The sequence below is a fragment of the Curcuma longa genome, chromosome 4 (assembly GCF_044706935.1).
Source record: "Curcuma longa cultivar G26 ecotype Majalengka, Jawa Barat chromosome 4, ITB_CL_G26_1.1, whole genome shotgun sequence".
In the NCBI taxonomy this organism is placed as follows: domain Eukaryota; kingdom Viridiplantae; phylum Streptophyta; class Magnoliopsida; order Zingiberales; family Zingiberaceae; genus Curcuma; species Curcuma longa.
The window spans coordinates 5,076,050-5,093,972 of NC_133864.1; the positions used below are offsets into that span (position 1 = coordinate 5,076,050).

The 17,923-nt window shown below is 32.2% G+C and overlaps 2 protein-coding genes across 2 annotated transcripts; one reads left to right on the plus strand and one right to left on the minus strand.

Annotated features, from left to right (window-relative positions):
- Positions 1 to 10,253: 10,253 nt before the first annotated feature.
- LOC141828037 (uncharacterized) lies at positions 10,254 to 13,482 on the minus strand. The gene is made up of 3 exons (XM_074715385.1): positions 13,304 to 13,482; positions 10,762 to 10,993; positions 10,254 to 10,683 (listed from the first exon to the last, which is right to left on the minus strand). The coding sequence occupies exons 1-3, from the start codon at positions 13,417 to 13,419 to the stop codon at positions 10,387 to 10,389; spliced, it is 645 nt and encodes a 214-aa protein (XP_074571486.1). The 5' UTR covers positions 13,420 to 13,482; the 3' UTR covers positions 10,254 to 10,386.
- On the plus strand, positions 13,418 to 17,570 carry LOC141826960 (putative polygalacturonase At1g80170). Its single transcript, XM_074714269.1, is given in 11 exon segments — positions 13,418 to 13,464; positions 14,202 to 14,505; positions 14,508 to 14,531; positions 15,230 to 15,361; positions 15,453 to 15,623; positions 15,740 to 15,760; positions 15,849 to 16,056; positions 16,644 to 16,725; positions 16,849 to 16,957; positions 17,036 to 17,152; positions 17,233 to 17,570. Coding segments are annotated over 11 exon segments (1,506 nt in total). The 3' UTR covers positions 17,524 to 17,570.
- Positions 17,571 to 17,923: the final 353 nt, after the last annotated feature.

The following is a 17,923-nucleotide window of genomic DNA, read 5'->3' on the forward strand; positions in this document are numbered from 1 at the left end:
CTCACTTGCATGTTTACTTTATGCTTTAAATTTCATGTTTACTTTATTGCTTAGAATGGATAGGACAAATATAGAAAAAATGAGTTTTATCTTAATCAACGGTATCAGAGAGGATTGAGATGATAGTAGGTTAAGGAAACTCTATCGATGCATGTCTGAGTTGAATCATGCGTATTCTGTTAGATTATAATCAAAGTCTCATATTCAAAATATATGAAAAAATCATAGATTTATAAGATAGAAGATATATTTATTAGAATGATGCCTTTTAGATAAAGTTTAAAAATAAAATCATAAGGGGTTAGGCTCAAAGTAGATGAGCCACGTGAGAAATCTCAAAAAAAAATGAAGGAGGTAACATTCATGATGAAGCGCGAGGTAGGTAAGTCTTAGTAGGTCAATTGAACTGAATATTAGGCAGTCTCGACAGATCAAAGAGAATCAGACATCAAGGCAAGGAGGATCTGGTGGGTCAAGAGATCGAACGTTAAAATGATCTCGATTGGAGTATGGTGGTCCTTCATGAGGGGAGGATTGTTGAAATTACAATCAAAGTCCCATATTAAAAATATACGAAGAAGATCATAGGTTTATAAGATGGAAGATATCTCCATTAGAATGAGACTTTAATTTTGGGTAAAGTCCAAAAATAAAATCTTGAGGGTTTAGGCCCAAAATAGATAATATCATACCATTGTGAAAATATGTTAATTTCATCAGTTGATAAAACTAACTAATTAGACAAATCATTAATCAAATAAAATTAAGCATCTCACAACACTCTAAGGTGGTGTTTGAAAATTTTGAGTTAGTGATATGCAAATATAATATAAAAGATAATTTGTATTTATAGAATCTTATAAACTAGTTTCACATAACTTATGTGTAGAACATAAAAGTTTAAATCAATGGATGTTGGATAACTAATGGGTGCTTTAGATATATAACTGGAGATCATTTTATCATTTGTAATGTCTTGTTGAAAATTTTAATTTCAATTTACTTAGTATTAATCAATTATGTGATATTAGATATATAATAGAAAGGAAATGATACTTAGCATGAAAAATCCAATATGAATGGAGCATGACACTCACTATCAATGTGAGTGTCATGCTCCATTCATATTAGGATTTTTCATGCTAAGTATCATTTCCCATAATAGAATTTCACTTTATGAATATTTAATTAAAGACTTTAATATAATTCTACAAGGAATTAGATAAAATAACATTTATAACATTAATTTACCTAGTTCCTCACTTAAGTTTCTTTTAACACAGCAAGAGAAAATTTGATCATGATATAGGAGACTAGCTCACACTCATTTTAGAAATATATCAAGGGTAAGTAAAAGTGGACTAGTTAAAGGATTACTCAAACTAAGTACTTTAGAAAATAAAATTTATAATACTTATCAATAAGGAAAATAAAATAAATATACACATAAATTAACTAATCAATGTCTCATAAACTTGATTATGGAATTATTATATCTAGATCTTTTTGATACACATGGAACCAAATCCATTAGTTGTAATCAATTTTGCTTAGTAATAATTGATGACTTCTTTAGGTTTATTTGGGTAAAATTTTTAAAATATAAAAATGAAACATTTGAACAATTATTAGTTTCTATAAATTAATAGAAAATTTAAAAAATTAAAATTAAAAGAAAAAGAAGTGATGAGGAGAGTTTGAAAATCATAAGTTTAATGAATTTTGTTTAAAAAAATGGATACTATCATAAGTTTTCAAGTTTTAAAACTCTCCAACAAAAAAGAATTGTAGAAAGAAAAAAATAGAACATTACAAGAAATGATAAAAACTATGATAAATGAATATGAACTACCTAAATATTTTTGGACTGAAGTAATAAGTACATCATGTTATATACAAAATAGAATTACAATTAATAAAACCCAAAATTAAATACCATATGAAGTTTATTATAATAAAAATGTCATCATTAAAATATTTAAGAGTTTTTAAATGTAAAATATATATATTAAACACTAAAAATTATCTAGAAAAATTTATAGCTAAATCAACCAAGAGTATTTTTCTTTGATATTCAAGAAATAATAGAGCATATAGATATATAATAAAAAGACACTAAAAAAATTAAGGAAACAACAAATGTGATTTTTGATGAAAATAATGATACTAAAAAATCTGAATTAAATCAAAATTAAAAAAAATTGATGAACCAAGCAATGATTTAGGGGGAGACTTAGAAGAAACTAGAAACATTTTAGATGAAGAAACACCAAGACAAAATGAACAAGATGAAGAAGACACTAATCAAACTATAAAAATACCAAGTCACCTAACCGATCAGATTTTGGACGACCTAAATCAAATAGTTAGAATAAGATCATCTTATAAGAACACAAGTCAAATTACACTAATATCAACACTTGAACCTAAAATTATAGATGAAGCATTGCTAGATCCTAAATTGATGATAGCAATGCAAGAGAAAATAGCTCAATTTGAACGAAATCAAGTCTTGAACCTAATACCTCTACCAAAAGATAAAACTAATAGATATTAAATAGGTTTTCCGAAACAAACTAAATGATAAAGGAAATGTCATAATAAATAAAGTTTGTTTAGTAGCTAGAGATTTTAGTCAAGTAAAAGACCTGAATTATAATTAAACATATGCACCAGTAGCTAAACTTGAATATATTAGAATGTTGCTAACTTATGTAGCACATAAAAGATTCAAGTTATATTAAATGGATGTTAAGTCCGTATTCTTAAATGGTTCATCAAAGAAGAAGTATATATAAATCAAGCACCCGAATTTGAACAATTAGAGTATCTAAATCATATATTGATTGATTGATTCTACATTATATATCAAACCATATGAAAATAATATAATTATAGCTCAAGTATATGTAGATGATATAATATTTAGATCAACTAATTCAGGATTTATAAAAGAATTCATAAGTCTAATGTAAAAAGAGTTTGAAATAAACTTAGTAGGGAAATAAATATTCTTCTAGGTTTACATATAAAACAAAGTAAAGAAGGAAATTATGTACATCAAAACAAATATACCAAAGAATTAATCAAAATATTTAGATTGAAAAATGCTAAAGAAATAAATAAACATATATGACAACAAATATTATATTAGCTAATAACCCAGAAGGAAAGTATGTAGGACTAAAGTACTATAGAAGTGCAATAGGAAATTTATTTTACCTAACTGCTAGCAGACCTAATATATTATTCACAGTAGTTAAAAGAATAATTAGATATCGTAAAGAAACATTAAATATAGGAATATGGTATCCTACGATATAATAGTTTTGAACTAATAGATTTTTTTGGCTCAGACTATGTCAGCTATGAATTAGATAGAAAAAGTACAAGTGATGACTGTCAATTTTTAGAGCCATCATTAGTCTGCTGGTTTAGTAGAAAGTAATACTGTGTTGCATGACCAACAATATTACAATATAAACAGAATATATTACAATAGGAGAATGTGTAGCACAATTTTTATGGATGATGTATACTTTAAAAAGACTTTGAATTAAACTATAAAAATGTCAAAACATTTATTGATAACATAAGTTCAATAAACTTAACCAAGAATCATGTGCAACATTCAAGAACAAAATACAACGAAGTTAAATATCATTTTGTTAAGGATCATGTAGTCAAAGGAAATATTATACTCGACTATGTTGACCCCAAATCAAACTTGACTGACATGTTCACTAAACTTTTATCTGAAACTGAATTTAGCACTCTAAGAAGACAATAAGAAATGTGTTTAGTAGAATATGATTTTTACTCTTACTTATATGCAAAATGGAAATAACATAGACTCTAATTTAGAATTCATGAACTCATGATCTAGGCAAACCTTTTTATTTTACAAACATCTGGGTTTAACTATTTGTGTATTGAGCCACGAAGATAAGCGTGAGATGTTAGGATTTTACTACTGGTTTAGATGTAGACAAATGTATCGATATGAACCAAGAGATATAAATCAAACAAAATTAATCACTTCGAGGATTAACTCTAAATTAAACTTGATGATTATCCAATATCATTTGATTTAAGGAAAAAGGAGTTGGACATTTTGATTAAGGGTAATTTTTATTATTATTTTGAAATACAATATTTTGAAAATATTTTTGAAAATTCCTTAGAAAATATTTTGAAATATGCCTTTTCAAAAACATTGAAAATAGTTTTTCATTGTTGAAAATTATTTAAAAGTTTTCTTTAAAAAATTATTGCAATGATCCCTATTTTGATGAGTTAGGTTGAAAGTTGAGTTGAGAGAAAATTGAACATTGGAAATGGAACTTAAACTTAGATTGGCGCTAAGTTTAAGTTGGTTTTTTCAAGATTGTTAGACTTTCAACTTAAACTTGAACTTATTACTCGCTATTTTTGCTATAGTTTTAATTGAAAAAGTTATCAAGTCTTGAGCTAGTTTAACTTAAACTTTAACACTATAATCTAATTTTAAGTTAGTTAAACTTTTCCGATTCAAGATTTGAACTATAAAAATTTCTAAGTTTTTATCTAAGTTTAACTACTTTAAGTTTAAGTTTTTTAAAAAAGCATGTTAAACTTTATTAGAGAAGATATATTTTCTCTAACTTTAAACTATGTTGTCGAATATCAAAAAGGAAGAGATTGTTAGTACAGACAATACCAATAATTGAACTTGTATTTTGAGTTTGGCAAAAGATTTAAAGTTAGACATTATGTATTTGACTTGAGTGGTAAGTGTGCAAGATACTTACTATATAAAGTCTTAGTAGGTCAGGAGAACTTCTTCTCTTAATCAATTTCGAGTTTGTGAGATTGATCACTCCTAAATGCAACCATGATCTTCTATTATACGCGAGAAATCGCCATCTCGTAGCACCACAGCCTGGGAAACCTCTTATCCTCTACCTTACCTCGACAAAAAAGATATTGGTGGATTATTGTCTCAGGAGGTAGATGGAGTGGAATAGGGCTACTCCACCTGACTCACGGTCGCTCCACGGGAAACCACCACTAGGAGACGAAGCAAGCCGAGGGAGGCAGATATCGCCATGACACGGTAGTAGGGAAATCGGTCCTTGTAAGCAACACTAGAGAGGGGATAGTTAGATGGATCTAGCAGAATAAACTTGATAGGTCAAGTGAATCGGACATCAAGTAAGAAAAATCCTGATGGGTTGATTGAACATTAAGCAGAAGAAGTCTAAATATGTCAGTTGGATTGGATGTTTGACAAGCAAATAAGGTAAGTTCTGGAAAGACCTTTTAGATTGAAAGGCAATGAGAATGTGTCCCATGAGTGACAAATCACTTAGGCGGTGGTCTGACTTAGACTAAAAAATCAACTCAGAGTTCTAAATCAAGATCAGACAGTCTATGTGTCTGTGTGTGTTTCTAATTGTGTTTTACAGGACTATCATTATTATTACTATTGCGCTATTTTGTTTTGGAGAAAATAAAATCTTCGAAGTTTGACCGACCGAACAAGGAGGTTCAGTTGACCAATTAGAAGAAGATAAGCGTGACCAAATCGCGATCCAAGTTCAAATGGAAACAATGGATCGGTTGACCGATCAAGGGGATCAGTCTATTGGACCTACATGGAAACAGAGGATCAGATAAGATGAGATCGAGGTACGAAGGAAATTCTGAGGATCAATCGATTGATCAGGAGGATCTATTGACTGATCAAGCGGATTGCGTGGGGTTTGATCTGATCAGATCAATGAAAGTAAGGAAAGATCAGATTCAGTCAACCGATTTAGAGGTTCAGTAGATCGAAAAACTAAGAAGTCAAATATTGATTTGACGAGATTGGATCAGGATCAGTCAACCGAATGAAGGCTATAAAAGAGACTCGAGACCCAAAGGCTCAATAATCAATTCTGAATTCTTCATGCACAACTCCTTCATCTATTCGAGCAAGCTTTGCATGTCTACTATATCGAAATGATCTCCGACAACCTACTCCGAAATCTACTCATTTGTTATCGATAAATTTTATTATTGCATTTCATTCTATTAAGGGATCAGTAAAGTTGTTACTATCCTCTAAGTCTTGTAGAGGTTTCTCTCCTTGCCGAGTTGAACGTTTTTTGAAAGGAAAATTTTAGTGTATTGCCTAATAGAAAATGATCCAAGGGATTATAGACTTTGGTCTAACAATCGTTTGTAAATCAAGTAACCATCTGAGTTCAAGATTTTAAAAAATAAAGATTATTTTTAAAAGCATGATATTCACCCCTCTATCATCTTTCTGGACTACAATATCCACTTGTAGGAGAATACTTAGCTTCGAATCTTCAAGCAACATTATCAAAGGATCAAGGCCTTGATTAAGACTAGATACCAAGCTATGACATCAGATACATCATGTGTGGATCACACATGGCTAGGAATCATAGTGTTTTTGGAGAAGGACAAGTTAGACAGTGAGAGAATTTTCAAGAATACGTAAATGCATGTATATTAGTCTTTGCACATCTATTCTGATATGATACATTAGACATAGATAGGTCTCGAAGACTAACATCGTACACGGTAACATATGATATATTTACTTTACTTATTTAAAAAATTAAACAAGAATTTATATATATATATATATATATATATATATATATATATATATATATATAAAATTAAAAGATGAATTCTTATGTTTATTATCTAAATTTCATTTGTGTATTATTGAATATTTTATTATAGAATATAATAATATAACTTTATCATTACAGTAAAAGATTAAATCCATGATTATATGTGAGGAAGTAAATCGGTAAGTTATAGTTGGTCACTGCGGGTGAGTATTGCTTCAGTTTTATAGAGATTCGACCCTTACTCACTATAATAAATCTATCCCGTAGTAACTGTTGGGTTGCAAGGGTGCAAACATAGTCTCATATCTAAAACACATGGAAAAGATCATGAGTTTAAAAAGGATGGAAGATATCTCCATTGATATGAGATCTTTTGAGGAAAAGCTCAAAAATAAAACTATGAGGGCTTAGGTCCAAAGTGGACAATATCATATATTTTAATTTCATCGGTACTAATATAAACCAATTCTACCATGCCACGAGAGTGTTTATCATTGATCTACCTAAAGTTATGTCAATTTAATGTCTTAATTAAGTTCAAGAGTGACTTATGATCTAATAACTTATATTTTAACAAGTTTTAGTATGAAAATCAAGTCTTAAACATTAACTCCTTATGCCACCACCCATGCCTTTCAATTATTGAATAGAAATTGATTATTGAAATATGATTTTTTTTTATCAATAGAAATAATATAATTTATTTATGACACTTTTACCAAGATGTCATCCACATTATGATACAAATTTCTAAACCACACATCTAAAAGTTAGATATTCCGATCAAATTACCTTTCTTATTTTACTTAATTATTTTATCATTTTTAATCACCGCTCAAGTGATTGAATTAATTAATGGGAGTTGATTGGCATTGATCTTTATCATAAATCTATCATTTACATAGGAAGTTGAATAATTATTCATATATATAATGATCAATTTATTTTTATAGATATACTATATTAGTCAAAATTTAAATGTAAAACATATATGAATTTATAGAGCCTCTAATACCCACCCTGTTTACTTGGAAGGATGAATTAAGAATTAAAAAGTTTTCCACGTGAAATTTTTTTTAGTTATTTTATAAAAAAGAATGAATTACTTATGTTTTTCATTATTTATTTATTATAAAATAATAGATGAATAAATTTACAAAGTTATTGATAGATCAATTTTTTTTTTTGGAGGGAATGCGACTTTCTTTTCTTGGTCACATCTCTATCCTCAATCGCTCGAGCTACGGACGGCCCTGCACAATCGCCTCAGGGGGACCTCACCCGTTGAAGTAAACAAAGCCTTAAAATGACGGTCTTAACTTTACACTTTATAAATCTTAAGCAAGTTAAAATAATTATTTCACAACTATAATTCACTCCATTAAAATAAATTTTAAGTACGTTCTTATATTTATATTAGCATTTTAAACCGAGTTTTACTTCGATGAACTTTTATATATATATAAAAAATGATAAATTCCAGTTAGCCTCGTCGAAGATCCCTGGGGTGACCGATTCAATTCCACATAAGTTTTTTTCGGTCACCAAGGTCGGTTACCAGGATAGACGCACAGCATCCTTTGATTGCGCTCCCCATTTGAAAGAAAATTTCTGCAAATATGTCGTAGTTGAAGATCAAATCGTAGATACCTGGGTGACACCGTAACAACCTGAATGTCCTACTACGATACCATTATCTCCAGGACAACCTTTATATATCAAAGCATACGTGTAATCCATAAAATCTACATCAATTAGGTTCAATTAATTGATGGGTCAATTTAATTAATTAGATCGCACTAGTTCATGCATGTTAATCCAATTGGCTTGTCCCCGGGGCAACGGTGCAACGGTAGGACATCCGAGTTGTGACTTAGGGACCCGGGGTTCGATCCCCAGCTACGACGTATTTGTAAGAATTTTCTTTCAAATAGAGAACGCAATTAAAGGATGTTAGGCATCTGGATTAGCCGCTGTATGCGCTTCTCGATTTACCCTGATGGTCAGTGAAAAACTTCCGTGGGACCAGATCGGCCACCCTTAGGGATTGAATCATAAGACTGACTGAGATTTATTATTATTTTTAATCCAATTGGCTTTTAAAGTGCGTGTGTTGTTGCACGTCAACATATTAAATTAAATATTGATTTGACAATTTTAATTTAATTTATCGATTTATTATTTATGTAATGAAAATATTAAATTAATCATTCATTATGACATGAGAAAGGAAGTAGAGTAAAAATGATGTGTATCACGAGGAGACAACCCAACTTCCAAAAATAGTGTTTTTTTTTGGCAATTTCAATTCCAAAGTCAAAGGAATTTATTGATGAATCTTCGATAATATCGATAGGAACGTGGAAAGATTACTGTTTAAGGAAAAAAGTCAAATGATGATCCTACAAATTAAATGTTGTATATCAAAAATAAGATTATGCCATATTAGAAGATGATAAAGATCTTGGATATCATCGAAACCATTATTCATATTATGGTAGAAGCAAAAGGCAAATTAACTTCAATATTACTCTTAAAGAACAATGGATTTTTCAAAGATATAAAAATTATTATAGCAAAAGATGAAAATTCATCATTCCAGTGGCTCCACACGATCGACTTTACAATCATATGTGAAAAAATAAATTATAAAATTGTAGTTGACCACCGTTAAAAAGATATAAAAATCATTAAAGTTTCAAATAATCTTCGAACCACGTGAGAAACTTTCATTATTATCCATTTCATATATCTAACTTTCATAATTTCAAAAACATGTATCACATGTTCATTATACCGCTCCATTCTTTCGATAGTAGCGGTCTCTTTGAAATATGAGATTAAGTAAATTCTATTAATTATTTTTGGCCGAATTAAATTGACCGGCAACACTTTAAGTGATTGATGTAAAGGTTTGAGCTAAATTTATAAATGATTTTTTTTTTATAATTCAGATGTCTCTATTGAGCACAACTCACTCATCTATTTGTGTTCTTTAATCACTCGTGGTATTGCATTAAGGATAAACCTCTCGATCTTAAGTAACTAAAGCAAATTGAATTATTCATAACAATAATAATGATTTATTTTCATAAATCTTTCAACCATAACAAATAGTAATAAAAATTATGATGTATTTAGAAACATGTAAACGAAGAAATTTAGTAGCTATCTAGTTTACCTTTTCTTTTCTAGTTGTTGGAGCAACAACTTTGAAAAAATAGTATGCAAGGCTCATTTGATATACGATGACGATGATAATCAAGCCTAAGTCTTATCCCAATAGGATCGATTATATGAATTATTTTACGTCATTGAACTCTATCCTTTATTATATTATTATTTATATTTAAATAAATTTTATTTTATTATTGTTGATCAAGTTTTTTTAAAATATTTTTTACTACATGGAGCTCTATCCCCTTTCTATGAGGGGATGATTTTCTATCATAAGTGTATGAGATAAAAGCAAAATTACGATGAAATGATTATTTTTCAATTCCAAAGTCAAACTCATTGAAGAATTTGCATTGGAAGGGTAATAATAGATTACACAAAGTCAAACTTATTCATGTAATCTCATATTAATTGTGTAACAAATAGCTCACATTGCCATACTTCATCTAAAATTAGATGCATCTTTTTGATTAATTAGCTTCATAATAATCTTACAATGCGAGACAACTCCTGACTTGAAAATTTCAAATGAAAAAAACAAAAAGCCCTCCCAAACAAATGAAAACTACAATAACTACTTCAGCTTGGACTTGGCAGAGCTCTTGAGCGGCTTAGCAGTGGGTGCAACCTGAGCTCTCTTTACTGCCTTACTCGCGTTTGTCTTGATCGATGAGAAAGCGCAAACGAGCGCTATCAGAATCGTAGGGTAGACATAAACAGCTTGTGCTGGATCAGTATTTGCTGGCTTTCCAAGGACCCCTTCCTTGACGAGGCCCCAAACGACCAGTAGTGTCCCGAACAGGGTCATCCTTCCAGGGCTTATGAGACCAACGAATGCCCCAGCAACGGAGAAGTAGCTACCCGCAAGAACCTATGAGAGTTCAGCTATTAGTTTTAGGGAAATCAAATGGAGAGACGTATCGTCAACAATTTGTGCGGTTGAATGAACCTCTAGACGCTGGAGATCAACGACTGGCGAGGCGTTTTTCGCTTCTGTCAGGTTGTAAGTGTCGAGCAAACTGCTCCAGTTTGGCAAGGCCTTGTTGGCCGCAAGGCTGCGCGCGACGGCCCCGGGATAGAGGAGGGCCTTCACCACAGGTGTAGGGAATATTTCATTTGCAATCAGTTGTGAAGATGTCACCTGGATGGGTGTTGTACAGAGCCCTGACCTGCATGGGATTCTAACAAAAACAAAAGAAACAAAAACCAAATTTAAATTGAAACAAGGGAAATTATAAATATTTCTTTCCTTTTTACAATTTCATTTCAACAGCATACAATTGTATCATCTTTTCTATGAGAATTAACGGTCAAATACTTCTTTAAGCTATATAACAGCCCTAAAAGCAAGCCTAAGTGTGTGTACAGACAGACACATATATGGCTTCTTGTCTCATCTACGGTGAGAATATCTGTTTAAATTCCAACTTTGATATAGCAATTTATTTTCTATAGAAGATTTATACAGTTGACTTTAAATAGTTTGGATAAACATGACTTGATGATCATGACAAGGAGTAATAAGCTTCCCATGTGATTATGCTCCAAATCAGTCTAAGTGATTAACATCTTTCTTCATAGCTCCTATAAGAAGAAATAGTTGACCAGTCTATTAGATAAAAGTTTCAATTATTGATTCATTGCCACTTACTGTAGGAGAGGGCTTACAGTTAAGTTATGGAAATTGAGAGGAGAATAGAGAAAAGAGAAGAGGAAGAAAGATAAGATAAGAATAAACATAAAGAAGAGAGGGTCAAAGAGATGGAGAGAAGATAAATAGAAGCAGAGAAAAATGATCCAAAAAAAGGGTTTAAAGTTAGTTATTAAATAATCAAGAAAGAAAAACTACCATATAAAAGGATCTTGCTTAGGATGGTTTCATACTGGTCATATCACAGATATGTTGTCAGAGTTCAATGCAAATATGCCAGGTCTTCAGTGGCACAATCCCACTGTATTGTATATTACTATTTCCTAACGCTATAATAACATCCAAAGTAATGAACATAGTGACATCAACAAATGAAATGCATGTGTAGCTTCTTTTCACGGTTAAGAAAATTGGTAGAATTTTTTTTTCATTTTTTCCCTTAAACAGAGAAAGCGTATAATATTGTAGTATTAGTATTGACATTGGATCAGGTTCAAATATTGATCAATTTGCTATCAGTATCTTGTAACAAATGTTTAAGGGAAAATAACGGAGAGAACATCAACACATAACGCTGTTCAGTAGTCATACATGACAGAGAGAGTTAAAGATGCCAAAAATAAATAAGGGATTGAAATCCAAGAAAATATAAATTGAGAATTATCACATCAGAAGAGAAAAAAGGGGAAAAAAACTAATGTATTAGTTTACAAAATATTCCATGGAAGTTGCTAACATATTTAACCAGTACAAGATGAACAAATGAATGAAAATAATTTCTACATGAAAATAAGGGGATGAGATAAATCAAAGAATGACAGAAGAAAAACCTTAAATGCTTGTCCAGATACGTCAACCAAATGTTCAGCTTAGCAGAGTTCGAAACAATCTAGTTATGATCTACATATTCCAGAGAATTTATTATATGTTCTATCGACCCATTTTCATACTAATGCTCCAACTTTTTTAACCAAACTACCAAATAATTTGGAGGTTTCTTCTTATGAAGGCATGCAATCTGAATGCAAGGGAATCATCATATCTTTGACAATAAATTTATGACTGCTACCAAACAGCTTGTCTGATTCGATGCATCATACATAAGCATGATATGGATTTTTCACTGTAATACCAAAACCTTACAACCAGCTTTGGATACCAATTGACAATGCCACAATTTCTATAAGCTTGAAGAGTTTATGGATCATGTGGAAGTGAAGGGCAGCCTTAATTATTCTCAGGATAACCTTGCCAAAACTTTGCATATAGTGATCAGGAGGAAGATGCTCATATTTGTTAATTCTATCTCCTGCTGTTTAGCAATGACAATGCTATTACATAAATTGGGATTGAATGTATATATGATTGCAAAATATCTTATTGTTTATAACTGGTGTACAGCACCATATGCCGAAACATAATTACTAGTTGAACAAGCCGAAGACAGGAAAAAAAAAGTGGACTTGCTACCATCAACAAACCAAACCCATACTTCTGCTGATCGAGTTTAGTAGTACGAGAATAACGCAGACGGCAACAGAATTAGAGTAGATCCGTATCTAGATTCCATAAAATTAAATGAAATCAGCTGATTCCAACAGTCAAATCAGATCTTCTGTCACGCAGATCCAAAATCATAGGATGAGCTCAGAACCGAAGGAAGGTCAAGCTAGCTCAACAAACACAGACAACATGGTTCATTTGGGAGCGAATCCACTACATAATCTCAGATCGGGAAGTGAAAGCGCCATGAAAGCAATAGGAAAACTCAAATTTGACATCGGACGCTTGAAAAAAAAAAAAAGCATTCCATGCCGCTTTGTGGGGCAAAATTGGTTACCTGAAAAGGGGGATTTGGAAGATGATGAGGACGAAGTAGACGCGGGAGGCGATCCGTGAGACGTTGCCGCCGATCCATCGGTTCTTCGACGGCTGCGACGAAGAGGAGGAAACCATGAGGGAGAGGGGAAGAGCCTGGTCCGAGAGAAAGGCGATCGATCGGTTCGCCTCTTGGAAATGAAAGCTTTTACAAACAACTTCTTATAATTTGTGAATAAACAAACTTGACCACTAATCAAAGCGTAGCTTCTTTAAGTATGATAATTGAAATTCTCTCGGGGTTTAATCGAAAAAGAATATATTGCGAAGAGCAAAAAAATGACAATTATTTTTTATTTTATTTATTAAAAAAATAGCGGATAAATAAAAATAAAAGAGGGCCGTTGGCTCTTATTTTGAAAAAAATATATTAAAAGGAATTTTTTTATTTTGGTTTTTTATAATCTAATTATTTAAAATTTTGCCCAATTAATTATGAAATAGACTACCTTACTACCTAATTTATCTATAGGATAAATCTAAAATATATCTTATACATATTTAAAAATTGATCTTTAAAATATCCATATCTGTTGAAATTTAAACTTTGACCTCATATCCTCCTTTTCTAACATACTATATAAGAATTATGACCACAACTATTATATTTTATAGCAATTTAATTAAAATTAATTACCACACAGTATAATAGTTATTATTGTAATTATTATAATAAAGATAAAATAAAATATTTTTACGTTTCTTTTCTTTTCTTTTCTTTTTCTTTTTTCCCCCTTTTAGATAGTTTTCATTTAACCGTTTAAAATTAATTAAAGTAGAAAAAACGGGGGATCGTATCGAAATTAGTTAGTTAGTTACGATCGGCTAACTCAAGTTAGTTAGTTGGTTAGTTAGTGTAGACGGGCGGGGGCAGGGCAAAATTGCCACGGTGATTTCCTCTATAAAACAAAGCAACGAACGCACTCGTCTTCCTCGTCGGCGGTGTCGGTGATGGTGGATCCTGGCCGTGCCGAAGCGAGATCATCGGCGGGAGAGACACCGTCTCGGTTCATTTCCTCCGCCGCGATCCTCCTCCTCCTGAGCCTCGATGCGCAACTCCGCATCGATGCCCGCCCCGACTCGCCGTCGCCGATGCAGCTCCCTCGATCGGATCATCGCGATAGGAAAGTCGCGATCTCGCTGAATGAATTCGGAGCTAAGGGCGAAACGGATTGGACGATGACACCCCGGTACGCGCTTTCCCTTTTGGTGATGTGTGGGATCGGATCGGCCCAATTAGTTCAATGCTTCACTGTTGTTCAATCTTTTTTTTTTTCTTGAATCGAGATATCAGGGGAAAGATCACAAAAAGGATTTGATGATGAACAATATTGACCATTTAACAGATTAATGGATTCTGACATTTTGCACACTGTAGCAATGGCCTGCTTCATCTAATTAGCATCCTGGACTAATACAACTGATAGATGTCATATTTTGAAGAACATATTAGTTCTTAATAATCTCATATCTTGACTGGCTCCACAACTACTGATTGATACCAAACGCCATTGTGCCACCATTTGGTTCATTTCACATTCCAATGGCACATGTTTGAGTTTAGTAAATGCTTCATCATTCGGAAATGTTGATTGAAAGAATGTTGGAAGAAAAAAGTTTGGTGGAGTTTGTCAATGATGAGTTTCTCTAGAAAGAATTTATTGAGGATTACTGCATTTTGCTAAAATCATTTTTTAGATGGGAAATTTTAAAATTCTCCTGTATAAAGCAAGCAACAAGAAATTCTAAGATTAGTGATTAGTGTTCTGTAAAACTATGCAAACTTGTTCTTCTACTACCTTCAATTGTTTTTGTGCCAACCTCACATATTAAAAATTTGACAGCACTTCAAATAAATTGTCCTTTCTGATATATAATCCATTTTCAGGCTTTCAAAAGTGCATGGGACTATGCTTGCTCATCACCGAATAGAATGGACATAAACTTTCTAGCAAGAAATGTGTACTTGATTAATCCTATCTATATTGGTGGCCCTTGTATCTCTAAGATGATATTAACGGCAAGTATATGAATGTAGGAACTGATATTACAACTATCACTCTATTTTTTGGTTGGCTCACTTAACTCAATGGAGGCCTGTGTTGTAGCAGATATCGGGAACCATAATTGCTCCTACGGATCCTGAAATTTGGGATGGGCATGATCCTAGAAAATGGATTTACTTTCATGGGGTCAATGATATAGTTGTGCGTGGCGGTGGAACTGTAAACGGCATGGGACATAAATGGTGGTCAAGGTCCTGCAAAAGAAACACAACTAATGTATTGTTTGCATATATCCTTCCATAAGCTATTTTTATAAATATAAACAAATAAGTCTCTAAATGTGGCTAGCTTAATATATGTCTTCATTTATTGTTTCGATATTCAATTTGCAGCCTTGCAGTCATGCTCCAACGGTAAGCTCCCCCTTCAATTCCATTATGGTTGGCATCCCTTGTTGTGATTTATGTTCCTTATAGATGAATCAAATACATGGCCATGCAGGCAATTACTTTTCATAGGAGCAAGCATGTCATCCTCCAAGATTTGAATGTATTCAATAGCCAACAGATGCATGTTGCATTCACCTCTTGCTCTCATGTTCGTGTGTCTCGATTGAAGGTGATCGCACCTGCTGAGAGCCCTAATACTGATGGAATCCATATAAGTGAATCTCATTCCATTGTGGTTGAAAATAACAGTATTAGCACAGGTGTGTGCCGGCAGAACTTCTGTGCAATATCTCATCATTACTTCACTTCTCGTTGTTTATTCTCCTTCAACATACTTGCTTTTGTGATTGATTCTCAAAGGCTTGAATTTCTAAATTTTAAGATAGTTTATCATGAATAACTTGGAAAAATGTATATTGCCAAACATCTAAGTAATATGTTACCAATTTTCTTTTGGTCTTTGACCATGAGGTATTTTCCCGCCCCACAACGAATGTGAGATAAATCTATGCACCAGAAGGGGTCAAAAAGGTAAAGCTCCTCCTAGTATTCTGTTACTTGGAGTTGAATCCCCAATTTTAGGTGAAAAGTATTCTAAAGTTAGCTCACTTACCACTAAACCAAGCAATTGTTGTTGAAATATGTTACCACTTTGAACTTTACACAGTGTTCAGATGTTAACTCCAGTATCTAGTTTCCTATTTTTAGTTTCCTGAGATTTATTTCTTTCTGCTTGAGTGGAAACGAAATTCAAAGTACAACAGATAATTAGTTCTTCATGTTCTTTCTTCGACTGACCTCCCACTCTTAAATCTTAAAGTGATCTCCTGTATGCATTTCATTTCAGGGGATGACTGCATCTCTATTGTTGGCAATTCTTCCAATATCCAAGTCAAAGGTATCGTATGCGGACCTGGTCACGGTATAAGGTAAGATGAAAAAGGAATTAAACATGAACTTTGATTCATCAAAGATAGCACAGTCAGTGACCTTGATGGAATTTGTTGTTTTTTTACATATTTGTTCTAACAGCTACTAGTGATTTGCTGCAGTATCGGAAGCTTAGGCAAATCAAATTCATTTTCAGAGGTACATCATATACTAGTGGAGAAGAGTCTAATTATCAACACTGAAAATGGTGTAAGGATCAAAACCTGGCAGGTATCTTACTAGTACTGTTGCTTGAGTACCAATTGCAATTTGATCTTACATTCTTACTTCATGTGTTCTTTCTTCTAGGGTGGCAGTGGCTATGCGCGGAACATAATTTTTCGTAAAATCCGGATGAGCAATGTTTCGAATCCGATAATCATCAATCAGTATTACTGTGATTCCCTTAGTCCATGTGAAAACCAGGTATCATCAGTTTCGAACACTTTCTTGTCATCTTTCAAATAAACTATGTTGCATATTGATCTTAGCTTCGACGAACTTAGACATCTGCTGTGGAGGTGCATGACATTGCTTTCATCGGAATAAAAGGAACATCGGCAACGGAAAATGCAATAGCTTTTTCTTGCAGTGATAGTGTTCCCTGTGAGAAAATATTACTCCGAGACATTCAGTTATCACTAGAATCTGGAGGCAATGCAACTGCTTATTGTTGGAAGGCATCAGGTTCTAGTTCTGGTTTAATCACTCCACCTTCTTGTCTATCTAGCGGTCTCTTTAATCTCATCAAACAAAAGTCTAGTTCAATCCAAAGTTCCAGCTCACCAAGTCGATAAAGGCCAACATAGCAACTTAAAAAGTTGTTGCCAAGATCCAATGTACAACATTCACCTTCCCTGAAATGGGAGTTGATTTCGTGTATATATATATATATATAGAATAATTTGATCAATAATATTTAAAATATTGAATGTTTAATTTTAACTAAAAACCTTAGAACTTATGGTTTATTTTCATTTTTTTTGTTTTTTATTTATGGATTCCTATTGTTAGATATGTAAATTTGATTTATTAGGCATTTGATAATTAGATATTAATTATGAATAAATATATCTTTAACCAAGTTAAATTAATTAAAATCTCTTCTATTAATTAAGGTATGTGACTTTTAATGATTAACTGACGTAAGTTTACTTCATTGAAATTTCTCTATACAAGAAGGCTATTTATCCCACA

Bases quoted from the DNA above. Each gene is read 5' to 3' on its own strand.
- LOC141828037 (XM_074715385.1), bottom strand. From the start codon at position 13,419: ATGGTTTCCTCCTCTTCGTCGCAGCCGTCGAAGAACCGATGGATCGGC. The intron at 10,994-13,303 runs GTAACCAATTTT...TGTTTTTGTTAG, and splicing joins TTCCAAATCCCCCTTTTCAG to AATCCCATGCAGGTCAGGGC. The intron at 10,684-10,761 runs GTTCATTCAACC...GAACTCTCATAG, and splicing joins TTGATCTCCAGCGTCTAGAG to GTTCTTGCGGGTAGCTACTT.